Source organism: Trachemys scripta, chromosome 6 (assembly GCF_013100865.1).
Source record: "Trachemys scripta elegans isolate TJP31775 chromosome 6, CAS_Tse_1.0, whole genome shotgun sequence".
Taxonomy (NCBI): Eukaryota; Metazoa; Chordata; order Testudines; family Emydidae; genus Trachemys; species Trachemys scripta.
The window spans coordinates 94183275-94196664 of record NC_048303.1 but is presented as its reverse complement, the minus strand read 5'-3'; the positions used below and the strand labels follow the sequence as shown (position 1 = coordinate 94196664).

The following is a 13390-nucleotide window of genomic DNA, read 5'->3' as shown; positions in this document are numbered from 1 at the left end:
TTTTGTCTTAAAATGTTACAATGGTTATAAGACTTAGATTAGAAAGCTTTTTACCATCTCCCTTATTCAATGTGAGTAAGACTTCACTCTTCAGCTAATCCCATTGAAATCCGTGGGATTAGTTGTAGTTATGGTACTATTAATTGTAAGTAAGTTTGACACACACACACACACACACACACACACACAAACAGAAGACTATGGAGCAGAGGGTGTAAGAAACAGATGAGAGTTGGGGGGGCATATGTTCAGGTGATTTCAGTTTTGGAATTTCTTTCCCAAAGGATCTTCCCAGTCTTGGGTTGAGCTTGGACATTTTCAGACTTTACCACATTGTACAACAACCTTGAGCCTGTGGTGGGAGGATGCTAGCAGAGAATTGGTGGTTCAACACACTGGAAAGGGGACAATAAATGAAAGGTGCTGCCCGGGTAGCTGGTGCAGGAGTGGATGGGATCCTCCAGCTTTAAAAAAAAGGTGGCAATTTGAAATCAGTCTACCCGGGCAGCTGTCTACAGATCTGTCCACAAGAACAATCAACATGGCACACATTTCCCCCCATCCAGATGCTCTCTCCCCACACCAGGACAGGCAAGTCTGACAAGATCTGTTCTATTACTTTATAAACAATATATATTCCTGAAAAATTAGGAAGGATAGGGTACTGGACTGGAACTCAGGAGACATGGGTTCTATTCTCAGCTTAGGCACAGAGTTCTTGTGTAACCTTGGGCAAATCACTTAATGTATCTTGTATATCACTTCTCCATCTGTAATACTGAGGTAATACCGCCCTACCTCACAGAAGTATTGTGAGGATAAAATCCTTTAATGATTGTGAGGAGCATGGTTATGGTGTTTACATGGTGATAGGAGCCATATAAGTATCTAGATAAATGTATGTATATTTATATATCGTGTATGTGTGTGTGTGTGTGCGTGTGTATATATACACTGGCATTTCTAACTTTTGAGCAATTGACTTTAATAATGTTCTTTTAACATTTTTGTCTGTGTGAAATGTATGTATGTATGTACATTTCACACAGACAAAAATGTTAGAAGAACATTATTAAAGTCAATTGCTCAAAAGTTAGAAATGCCAGTGTTAAGGTTGCCCGTGCAACCTTAATTTGGTCCTCTTGTGCCTATGCATTATGATACAGCCTGTAATTACATGACCTCATCCAGTCTCAGTCTCCTCCACCTACCTACTGGCTCCCAGTCCCCCATTATCTTCCCTGGCTCACAGTCCAAATATCTTTGCCCAGTCAGTCCCAATCTCTCCCAACCTCCTTGTACCAATCTGCTCCCCATGTCTCCCTCCGCAGGCCTGGTTGAATCAGGGAACATCTTCCTCCACACTGTCTCAGCCTGGATGATTGACAGCACAGCAGAGATAATTTCTTTATCAGTTTAGGTGCCCTGACCCAGCACATTTCACAGCAGCCCAAAGCTGCAACTGCAAGGAAATCCCCTGGCTGTAGCATGCCTAGTGCAAACAGAATCTTCTGGGAATTTTGTTGCTGAAATCTAGGAAGTTTCTGCTGAACATGTACTTATAATTTGGCCAAATTTAGGCAGCTTTTCATAGGGACAGTAAAAGTCACATCCCTGACACAAAGGCCGCCCCTAGTCAAATTTCAAATTCCTACTCCAATTCAAGGGAGGACCAGAGCTCTTCAAAGAAAAAATTACCAGAATTTTTTATCATTGGCAGTTTTTTCCCCTGGCCTCATTTTTGGAAATGGCTGAACCATTTTGGCTGAAATTTTCCATAATATTCCAGCCTGAACCAGATACCTCTCATAGAAAATTTCAACCCAAACTGTTTAAGTTTGGCAAAATTAAAAGCATCTGATAAGAGGGTTTTATAATAGGAAATTATTAAGGCAACAGTGCTCCCAGCCTCACCTACGATAAATAAAAATAGAGAAATGTTTGGGACATTTCTTTCACAATTAACTCTCAATTTGCCTAAAATAAAATAAATTTCTCCAGAACTTCCTCAGAAACCCAACAGACATGGCAATGCCAATTCTGAAGTGTCTCTCTAAGAGGCAGAAGAATGTGGATGCACTTGTACCCTGCAGTGTCTGAATAATAAAGTCAATTCAAAAAGGCCTTTTACTGGTTAGATAACAGCTACAATTCAGAGGTAAGGCCAATTATAATTATGGGCAGCCGGGACCCCTTGCAGGCACGTAAAGGGAACAAAGTAGAATGAGTGTTATCTGACTTGAATGAGAAAGGAAGGTTTCCTTTCTAGAGAAGCACTGTTGTTAGCTTCATCATTTATCAAGTGTTGAGAGTTCATTCTTTTTCCATAAACTGGAAAGATTAGCTATGAATTTTCTGGAACTGAGTTGAGATGAACAACAATATAAAAAAGCCACGGGAGAGTTCCAGGATATACAGGTTCAGCACAAGTGCATTTTTCACACGTGGTTGTAAATTATACTTCAGTCTGCTGAAACCAGAAGTTGTATCTTCTCATGGGACAACTTTCTCTTCTTCAATTGGCAGAAGCCATTATCAAGACTTTAAGAAAATTGTATGGGCTGGTGGTGGGTAGTAATATATCAAGGGCAAATTATGACTTCCCTCCTGTGCCTGCTCATCTGCAATGGTCAGTGGGTGGAGGGCTCTGCCCATCTGTTCCTTGGAGGTAACAAAGTGGACACCAAAATGCCTATGTGCCCAGATCTGTGTAAGAATGGTGCTGACTCACTCATGCTCCCTTAATCAGGCACATTGTCCAAATCACAATAAATTCCCCAGGTTAATAATTTTGCAATCCTTTAGTTTCTCTCTCTATATATATATTTCAAATTTTTTTAGAACTGTTCTGTGGTGCTCATCACTGTAATATCTGAATGTCTTGTGAACATCAAAGGATTCATAGTCACCACATCTCTATCAAATTGGGAATTATTACTATCCCCGTTTTACACATTGGGTAAGTGAGGTACAAAGCGATTTAGTGACTTGCCCAAGGTCACACAGGAAGTCTGTGTCAAATCTGGGAATAGATTCAGATCTCCTGATTCCCAGTCCAGTGCTGTAACCATAAGACCACCCTTTTGAAACTCAAAAGAACCTTGTGTATTCACAGTTAAGTGTAATTCTAAGAATATTATCTGGTGTTGCTTCTTGCAAAAGACAGTTGCAACTGCATGTGACTGAGATATGCTAATTGTTTCTGCATATACCACACAGCATTTACTGTTGAGTTGCCTTTCCAAGTTTCCCTGTGTTTCTGTTAATGTGGCTGAATTGTTGAACTCGTACAACATGTTGTCTGACTTTAAAACTCTGTTTCCTTTTGAAAAAGGATTATGATGCAGAAAAGGGACCCGAGAGGCCAGACAAAAGCCAGACCTTTTCCATCAACAGTGCGCACGGAAGCCTTCCGAGGACTAGAAAAGTCTATGAATTCTACAATGCCCCAATTGTCAAGTTCTGGTTTCATACGGTTGGTCATTGCAATAAGAATAATTAGATATTAATATTGCCTCAAGCATCTGTTAAACCTTTAATGGAATATATATGTATATAAAATAATCACTTCACCCCTACCACTGAAATGCAGGCACTCTTGGGGTGGAAGGTGGTTCCTGCCTGCATTTTTCATCCTCACAATTAATTGTAGGTACAAAGCTTAGCTCTGGGTCTGGAGAACCAGCAGGATGAACTCATAACATTGGTTTGACTTTAGTGGGGTTCTGCACAGCTGCAGCATTTTGCCTGCACATTGTAAATTGCAGGATTGGAGCCTTTGTGTTTTTTGAATGTGTGCTGCATATAACTTGGAAAAGTAGTTTTTTTACCATGTCTTCTGTTGAATATTTTGGCAATACAGCAAAGAGACTTTTTTTTTTTTTTTAAAGATGCAGCCAAAGCAGGGACTCTTGCACTAAGGGAGGAGAAGGAGTAAAACGAAGCCCGGGGGCCCTCCTCCCCCAACTCCCTCCTGGACATAGATCTGTGCAGGGGAGTCAAGCCACCCACACATCTTGGGGGCAGTTGGACCCTTCCCCCCACCGTTTGCCTTGGGGGACAACTGCAGAGAGCAGCCATCCAGAAATACCATCCTGTAGGAACAGAAGCAGCCAAAGCCAGGACCACTGGACATGCCAGTCAAAACTGTAGCATGTTCCCTGACTTTCTTTGCTCTGTGCTGATTAGCTGTTTGCACCAACCCTTCTCCTCCCTCACAGGTTATGTCTGCACTTGGAGCTAGTGGAGTGATTCCCAGCCTGTGTAGACGTGAGTTAGTGTGCTAAAAATATTTGTGGTAGGCACGGTAGCACCGGCAGCGGTGAGTGGCAGCATGGGCTAGCCACCCTGAGTAAGCAACCCATACATTTGTATGGCAGCTACACTATTCTCATTAGTGTGCTAGCTCCAATGAGAGCTCGTGTGAGTATGTCTTCTCATTCTCGAGCTGGGAATCACATCCCCAGCTCCAAGAGTAGACATACTCACAGTCTCCTCACCTCAACTTCACTCCGCAACTGCCCCATCTCCCCTGCTCTGTCCCCCTCATGCTTTCCCTTTCACTTTTCTTTCCATTTAGCTGATCCCCCCCTAACTAACTTCCTTCCCCCCCCCCCCAAAAAAAAACAAAAACAAAAACGGTATCACAGAACTAACATGACATTTGCCATCACATTGTTCACTCTGCTTATGTCTTACACCCCTTCCCTCACTCTGTGTCTCTCTGGTCTATTTAGACAATATTAGCTCATTATTTCCTTGTTACTTCCCCCTCATTCTGTCTGCACCCATCTGTTGTCTTTTGTCTTTTACGAGGATTCTAAGCTTTTTGGGGTAGTGACTGTCTTTCTGTTCCATTTGTACAACACCTACTGTAATGGGGTCCTAGTTCATGAGTGGAGTTCCTAGGGGGGGACAGTAATACAGATAATAAAAAAAAATGATGATAAAGCTCTGGAGGACATTCTGCAGAAGGGCATAGAAATCTGAAGGGCTGACAGAAATTTTTGGAATCAAGCGCTTGATAGAGTCCCATTAATTTGACAAAATTTTGTTTCATTATATAGCACACTTGGTTTTCCTCTTAGCTGTGTTTCTAGAGAGTTTCTAATTTCTTTGTCACAGCTACCTATGCATATGGAATATGTATTATGTTTTCTGCAGATGGCGTACTTGGCATTTCTCATGCTGTTCACTTACACTGTGCTGGTGAAGATGGAATCCAGGCCTAGCGTGCAAGAGTGGCTTGTAATTATCTACATTTTCACCACTGCCATTGAGAAAGTCAGGGAGGTGAGCTCTTCCTTTTCCACTCTCTCTACGCTACATCTCTAGAGGACTAATGATAAATAATGACTGCAGATTCTTTGATTCCTTTCCATAGGGTTTAGCAGAAGAAATATGTATGATCTTTACTTTTCAGTGGTCCTAGTTGATTACAAATACGTGCCTAATCTTTGCCTCCTAAATCCCTATTTAGGCACCTAAGCTAGTGGGAACAATAGTTTGGCAGGAAATATTTTTGAGAATTCAACAATGTTTACATTCCCAAATTGGGACAAAAAGTCAAAATCTTGAAAATTTTCACAAACCAAAAAAAAATTCAGTTTTTGGTTTGGGTCAGTTGTTTCATTCTGATTGTTTTGAAATGTTTCATTTCAATTTTGACCTTTTTAAAAAAACAACAACAACCACACCACTTTTCAGTTTAATTAGCTTAAATTTCATTACAAAGAGTCATTTCAAACTGGAAAATTGGATGTTTTTGTTTTAAAATGTTGCAGTGGAACATTTAAATTATTCTGAAACTTTAAAAAAAAAAACAAAAACACCCCACCTGTCCAGTCATGAGATTTATCAAAACCAATGTTATGTCAACAGTTTTGGTTTTGATAAATTGACATTTTTCGATTAAAACAGTTATCAAAAAATTCCTGACCAGCTCTAATGGGAACTGGTAGGTGCCCAGCACATTTGAAAATTAATCCACCTTTTAGATGACTAAATATGGAGGTGACAGCCTTAATCAAGACACCTATTTTTGAAAAGCTTGGCTTAGGCCACTGGTTCATTGATAATGGAATATGGATTGTATCTCTAGGTCACTGCTTTGATTGTGGCATTGACTGGAAGTTATTACCAATTAACAGCTGTTTGGTGATCTATTGCATGTAAAATACATTGGAGGTCTCCTTCCAGTCTCTGTGGAGAAGAGTCCACATAATAAAAATGAAAGTTGGTTGAAATTTTTCAAAATTTGAAACAAAGATTTTATTTTTTTTTACAGATTTTGATTTTTTGAAAAAATGAAACAATAATTCAAAATTTATTGCAATTGATTGCTTAAATCAACTGGCATCTCTGGTGGATGTCTCAGCCTAGAGCCAAGTTTTGAATGAGCATGTAGTACATTTTCTGCTAAGGAGGTTTTCTTTGTAGACCAGGAAACTTGCACTTCAGCTATCTATACTGCATTATGTTCTGTGGAAACATAGAGGACTTTAGCTCCCCAAATTGATAATATGGCACTTCACACACAGACACATCTACAAACATACTGTTAGGTGAAAAAAAAACACATTACTAAAATTGGATCCTCTATGCTAAGTACAATCTGCACTCCAAAGCCATAGATGATTTTAGTGACAAAAACAGTGGCATGTTTTCTACATGGGATAAGACAGATAATCCAAAATTCTCTTCATTTGACTGTAGTATTACCTAAACACACAAACAAACATAAATAAAATAAAAATAAGTACCATAAATATTTTTAATATTATGTTGGAATGCTTTATTTACTGTTGGAAGTGTAGTGGATACCTTTAAATATTTTACCAATTTGAGACAATTCCTTGTAGTGAAAGTAGGGAATTCTGCTAGAACACCGTTATCTCTCACGGCAGAAGAAACTTTTGAAGTGTGATCCCTGCAAACAGAGGAAGAGGACTTTCAAAGGGAAGCCCAAATCTAGAGTAGAAAATGGAGTCTGGAACAGATGTGGAAGCTATATGACTGGATATGAGGTTAAAAATGACAAAAGGACACAAAAGGGTTATCTGAGTTTAAAAAAAAAAAATCACAGTATGAAACACCAAGCATCTCAGAGGTCACAGTTGTGCTATGGCACATCTTGTTTGTGGGTTCAGGAACATGTCAATCAAGACTATTAAATGGAACTTACAGGAGAATTTCTTAGTCCATATACCAGTTCTGGTCTACTGGAAAAGTAACACTGTGTCTTACACATGCAACTGATTGATTCCTCAGGGCCTTGTTATGTTTGACTGTGCAGAAGTGTTTCTCTAGATTGTATCAAGGAACTGTTACAGCCTTAGGGCCTGATCTTTGCAAATACTCATGTAAGTAGCTGTACACATGTGAGTAGTCCCAGATTTGGCATTTACATGAAGTTACTCATATGAGTCAATTCTTGCAGGATCAGGGCCTAACATTTCAAAATCTCTTTTATTTGCTCCTTATCAGTTTGATCTTCCATAGCAGTGCATAATTGGCCTCAATCGTGCAATGTGTAAAGGTCTTATTTATGGCCTTCCAAAGATTCCACTTCACACATTTGCTTAGTGAAGCTGAAAATCCCTTTGGGGCACCCTTACAGTTCAAGAAGCAAACATTTCAATCTCTACCTTCCCAGTTTCCAACATTCCCTTTTCAGGATTGGCATACAGAGATCTTATTTTGTATTTCAGATCTAAACTAAAACACATTAATTACTTTCATGTCAGCAGGGTTGGGTTGGTATTTTCCATGACTGTGGGGCTTTTGAAAGGGTTTCTGTAGGTCATGACCATTTCTCCTCCAAACAAACCCCATACTTGTTTACAAAAAAATACACATGCTTAACAATTGTATACTGCTTGCTCTTTTCTGCTATGGAATATATTCCTCAGTGAATGAATTAAGAAGCAGAATTCATTTATCAATAGAGAGAACTAACCTATTTGGTGTGGCAAGAGGGATTCTTGAGCACTATGACCATTACAGTTTCATTTCAAATTCCAGCAATCATGGAATTGCAGAGCACTGACCTTGTGAACTTTCATTGTAAAAACTTGTCATAAATCAAGTATTTCCATGTACCAATTGATGGTTCAGACAGGGTGGGGGCTGAAGGGTGAGGGTTTTATTGGCCTCCATTATTTTTTCCCCCACTTTCTTTTTAGATATTTATTTCAGAGCCAGGAAAGTTCAGCCAAAAGGTGAAGGTGTGGATTTATGAGTACTGGAACTTCACTGATTCCATAGCTATCATCCTGTTTGTGACTGGTTTTGGCTTACGCTGGGCTGATCCTCCTGTTCAAACAGTAGGAAGGCTAATCTACTGCTTGGATATAATATTTTGGTATGCTCGGCTCCTTGACTTCTTTGCTGTAAATCAACATGCAGGCCCATATCTGATGATGATTGGGAAAATGGTGAGTATTTGACTGCAGGGTAGCATTTTTGCACTTATGACACCTAATATGATGGACGAGTAAAGTTCAGAAATGGACACAAAATAGAGTGGTGACAAGACTAGAGCGGGGCTAATAATTCATAAGTATTTTACCAACAAGTTGTGCCTCTTTTTCTGATGGCAAGTTGTCCGTGATCAGAGCACAGTTTTTGCTAATTTGTTCATTATTTTAATTTATCCACAGAAGTCATTTTCTCTTAGTTCCTCAGAGAAAGGCTGCATTTTAGCTGAGCTTTCTGATAAACAGTGAGGAAAAAACAAACAAACAAAAAAATCCTCTCTAGCTGTGGTAGACAGTGACTTAGTACCTGAGGTAATTCCCCTAGGTCTTGGAAACTGTCTCAGGATTATTTTATATCTAGATTAAAATAATTCTATCTCATATTTAGCAGTCAAAATTGCCCTATGATCAGTTTTTTTTCTGCATCAGAATTGAGACTGCTCTACTGTATGCTCTTGAGAGAGATCTGTGGACTCCTGCTGTAATTTCCCTCCGTTATTAGGAAATGTCTTGTTAATACTTTACATTTTGTCACACATAATAATTATAGCACAGTATTAAAAGGTGAAATTCTTTTCTGTAAGATTCGTTGAGGAAGACCTCATGACTGAAATTCACCCCTGGACAGAGGACCAGCTGAAGGCCTGTGAGCCATTCAAATCCTACTTATGCCTTCTAAGAAGGACTTGAGTGATGGGTAGGCCTCATACTGGCTCTGTGAGGTGGCATGAATTTCACCTCTGCCTTGGCCTTATTATCCACTAATTTATGGAACTAAAACCTGGCCTTCCCTCTCCTGAAGAAATTATGATATTACATAAAAAGTAAGACGCCCATATTGGGTCAGACTAAAGGTCCATCTAGCCCAGTATCCTGTCTTCTGACAGTGGCCAATGCCAGGTGCCCCAGAGGGAGTGAACTAACAGGCAATGATCAAGTGATCTCTCTCCTGCCATTCATCTCCACCCTCTGACAGACAGAGGCTAGGGATACCATTCCTTACCCGTCCTGGCTAATAGCCATTGATGGACCTACCCTCCATGAATTTATCTAGTTCTTTTTTTAACCCCATTACAGTCTTGGCCTTCACAACATTTTCTAGCAAGGAGTTCCACAGGTTGATTGTTTGCTGTGTGAAGAAATTATTTCCTTTTGTTTATTTTAAACCTGCTGCCTATTAATTTTATTTGGTGACCCCTAGTTCTTATGTTATGAGAAGGAGTAAATAGCACTTCCTTATTTACTTTCTCTAGTCTAGGGTTGTCAATTTGGATTGGCTGTATTCCTGAAGGTTTCATCACATGACATAATCTTTTATTAAAGATTAATTTTTAATTCCTGGAGACTTCAGGAAAATCCTGGAGGGTTGGCAAGCCTATTCTCCACACCAGTCATAATTTTATAGACCTCTATTATATTCTGACTTAGGCGTCTCTTTTCCAAACTGAAAAGTCTCAGTCTTATTAATCTCTTCTCATATGGAAGCAGTTCCAGACCCCGAATAATTTTTGTTGCCCTTTTCTGTACCTTTTCCAATTCCAATATATCTTTTTTGAGATGGTGCGACCACATCTTCATGCAATATTCAAGATGTGGTCATACCATAGATCTATATAGAGGCAATATGATATTTTCTGTGGTGTTATCTATCCCTTTCTTAATGATTCCCAACATTTTGTTACCTTTTTTGGCGGCTGTTGCATATTGAGTGGATGTTTTCAGGGGACTAGCCACAATGACTCCAAGATCTCTTTCTTGAGTGGTAGCAGCTAATTTAGACCCCATCATTTTATATGTATAGTTGGGATTATGTTTTCCAATGTGCATTACTTTGCATTTATCAACATTGAATTTCATCTGCCATTTTGTTGCCCCATCACACAGTTTTGTGAGATGCCTTTGTAACTCTTCACAGTCTGTTTTGGACTTAACTATCTTGAGTAGTTTTGTATCATCTTCAAATTTTGCCACCTCACCGTTTACCCCTTTTTCCAGTTTGTTTCTGAATATGTTGAATAGGACTGGTCCCAGTACAGACTCCTGGGGGACACCACTATTTACCTCTCTCCATTCTGAAAACTGACAATGTATTCCTATCCTTTGTTTACTATCTTTTAACCAGTCACTGGTCCAGGAGTGGACTTTCCCTCTTATCCCATGACAGCTTACTTTGCTTAAGAGCCTCTTGTGAGAGACCTTGTCAAAGGCTTTCTGAAAATCTAAGTACACCATATACACTGGATCACCCTTGTCCACACTTATTGACCCCATCAAAAATTCTAGTAAATTAGTGAGGCATGATTTCCCTTTACAAAACCATGTTGACTCTTCCCCAACAAATAATGTACATCGATGTGTCTAACAATTCCGTTCTTTACTATAGTTTCAACCAGTTTGCCTGGTACCAAAGTCAGGCTTACTGGCCTGTAATTACCAGGATCACCTCTGGAGCCTTTTTAAAAAATTGGTGTCACATTATCTATCCTCCAGTCATCTGGTACAGAAACTGATTAAAATGAAAGGTTATATACCACAGTTAGTAGCTCTGCAATTTCACATTTGAGTTCCTTCAGAACTCCTGGGTAATACCATCTGGTCCTGGTAACTTATTACTGTTTAGTTTATCAATTTGTTCCAAAACCTCCTCTAATGACACCTCAATCTGGGACAGTTCCTCAGATTTGTCACCTAAAAAGAATGGCTGAGGTTTGGGAATCTCCTTCACATCCTCAGCCATGAAGACCGATACAAATAATTCATTTAATTTTCATTTATTATTATTTAAATACATATATGTGAAAGCTGTGATTTGTACTCCCACTCAGAATGAATATCACTATTTTAATTCAGCTATCTGTATTTAATTTTTCCATGCAGACAGCAAACATGTTCTATATTGTGATTATGATGGCAATAGTGTTGCTGAGTTTTGGGGTATCACGAAAGGCGATCCTTTCTCCAGAAGAGCCTCCCACCTGGACTCTTGCACGAGATATTGTGTTCCAACCCTATTGGATGATGTTTGGTGAGGTCTATGCTGGAGAAATAGATGGTAAGTGATCTTGATGGGATTACTAATGTGCTTAAAGTTAAGTATGTGCTTAAGTGCTTTGCTGGATTTGGGCCATACAGCTTGGGCCAACTATAAAGTCCATACTTCCTCAAAGCATGTTGGTTTCAGTGTGCATCTTATGTTATCTGGCTATATCATGCATGATCAGAAAGGAGAATATTCCCTTTCGGATCTTTGGTAAATCAGCTTTAGAGCCTCAAATTTAACTTTGTAAATGAAGTCACAAAGCCCATGATAGAGCACGTGGGAGCTAGTGACAAAGCATTTTTCATTCAGGGGCTCCTGTTTTGGAATGAATTTCTGGAGGAGATTAAGTCAATCCAAAATCTGACCATCTTGAATAAATACTGCAGAGCCTTTTCACCACAGCAAGAATTACACTCATAACATCAAAACCCCCATCTACCCAAACCGCCCCCCACAAAAACCTGTAACAGACAAATGTTTGTTGATTTGTGATTTGAAGAGGTCTAAGATTTTTCTTAAAAACAAAGGGAAAGCTCCTCAGTTGGTATTAACTAGCACAGATCCTCTAAAATCACTAGGGTTTCCCTGCTTTACACCAGATGAGATCTGTCCTTCTAGAATGAAACGCGTTTTAAATATTAACCTACCAGGGCTATGCTGATTTATAAATGGTAACTGTGGTTTTCATTTCCTTTCTGTGAAGCTTGTGAATTAAATGAAGACTGCCCTCCTGGGTCCTTCCTGACGCCATTCCTCCAAGCTGTATACCTCTTTGTACAGTACATCATCATGGTCAACTTGCTGATTGCTTTCTTTAAGTAGGTACCAATGAGATGTTGCAAAACCAAACCAGTGGCTATGCTACAAATATTTCTACAGGAGGATCCAACAAAAGTCCCCCCTTTAGCCTATGATAAACCCCTAACTTCCAGGGTGTACTTGTGCTTGTAAACAGGTGTCTGTCATTTGGTGCAGTCTAATCCACCCTAAATAAAAAATGCTGCTTTCATCATTATTTTTAAGAATCATAGGGTGAATTTATCTCTGACATCCTTTGCATCCAGAGATGGGAAGTGCCATCAAAGGCAGAGTAATCACCCCAATTTCTCTTCCAGTTTGGTGGTGGAATTTTAATAAGAGGCTCCCTGGAGACCCCTCCATTGCATTGAGGTCAGTTTCTCCTGACTGTTAATGCAAAAGAGCAATGCATATAACTAGAGCACTGGCAGTGAAGAACAATCCAAACCTTCTAAACAGTTTTTTTTATTCTATAATTTCAATATTTCAGTGGAGAATTTCTTTCAAATCTATTCCCAGCCATAGATTAAAAAAAAATCAACTTGAAGAAATGCAGTGATTAGAGTTCAAGGCAACTGAATGATCAACATCCATCTTTGTTTCCATTCCCAAACAGAAATTCCTGTGCTGAAATTATGGCAAGGCAGGATTTCTTTTTCATATATAGCTGTGAACAGGGCCGGCTCTACTGTTTTCGATGCCCCAAGCAGCGCGCCGAATTGCGGACGGCGGGGGCAGTCTGTGCGCCGTTAGGGCGGCACGCGCGTTTCCGCAGCGGCGGCAATTCGGCGGCAGCTTCTGTCTTCAGCCCGAAGAAGAAGCCGCAGAATTGCCGCCAGGGGCAGCTGAACATAGAAGCTGCCGCCAAATTGCCGCTTCCGCGGAAATGCGCGTGCCGCCCTAACGGAGCACGGACTGCCCCCGCCGTCCGCGTTGGCAATTCGGCCCGGAGCGGCAAAAACACACGGACTGCCGCCCGTTGCAGATTGCCACCCCAAGCACCTGCTTGGAGTGTTGGTGCCTGCAGCCGGCCCTGGCTGTGAAATTGCAGTGTGAATTATTTCTATATTTAAAT

The 13390-nt window shown here is 40.1% G+C and overlaps 1 protein-coding gene across 2 annotated transcripts in view; it reads left to right on the top strand.

The window, feature by feature from the left end:
* TRPM6 (transient receptor potential cation channel subfamily M member 6) overlaps window positions 1-13390 on the top strand; it is a 131924-nt gene that overhangs the window by 72845 nt on the left and 45689 nt on the right. For both annotated transcript variants that reach the window (XM_034774551.1, XM_034774552.1), the window contains 5 exons: window positions 3335-3475; window positions 5164-5292; window positions 8184-8435; window positions 11355-11529; window positions 12221-12335. In XM_034774551.1, the coding sequence (XP_034630442.1) occupies window positions 3335-3475; window positions 5164-5292; window positions 8184-8435; window positions 11355-11529; window positions 12221-12335 (812 nt within the window). The remainder of the gene's footprint in view (window positions 1-3334; window positions 3476-5163; window positions 5293-8183; window positions 8436-11354; window positions 11530-12220; window positions 12336-13390) is intronic.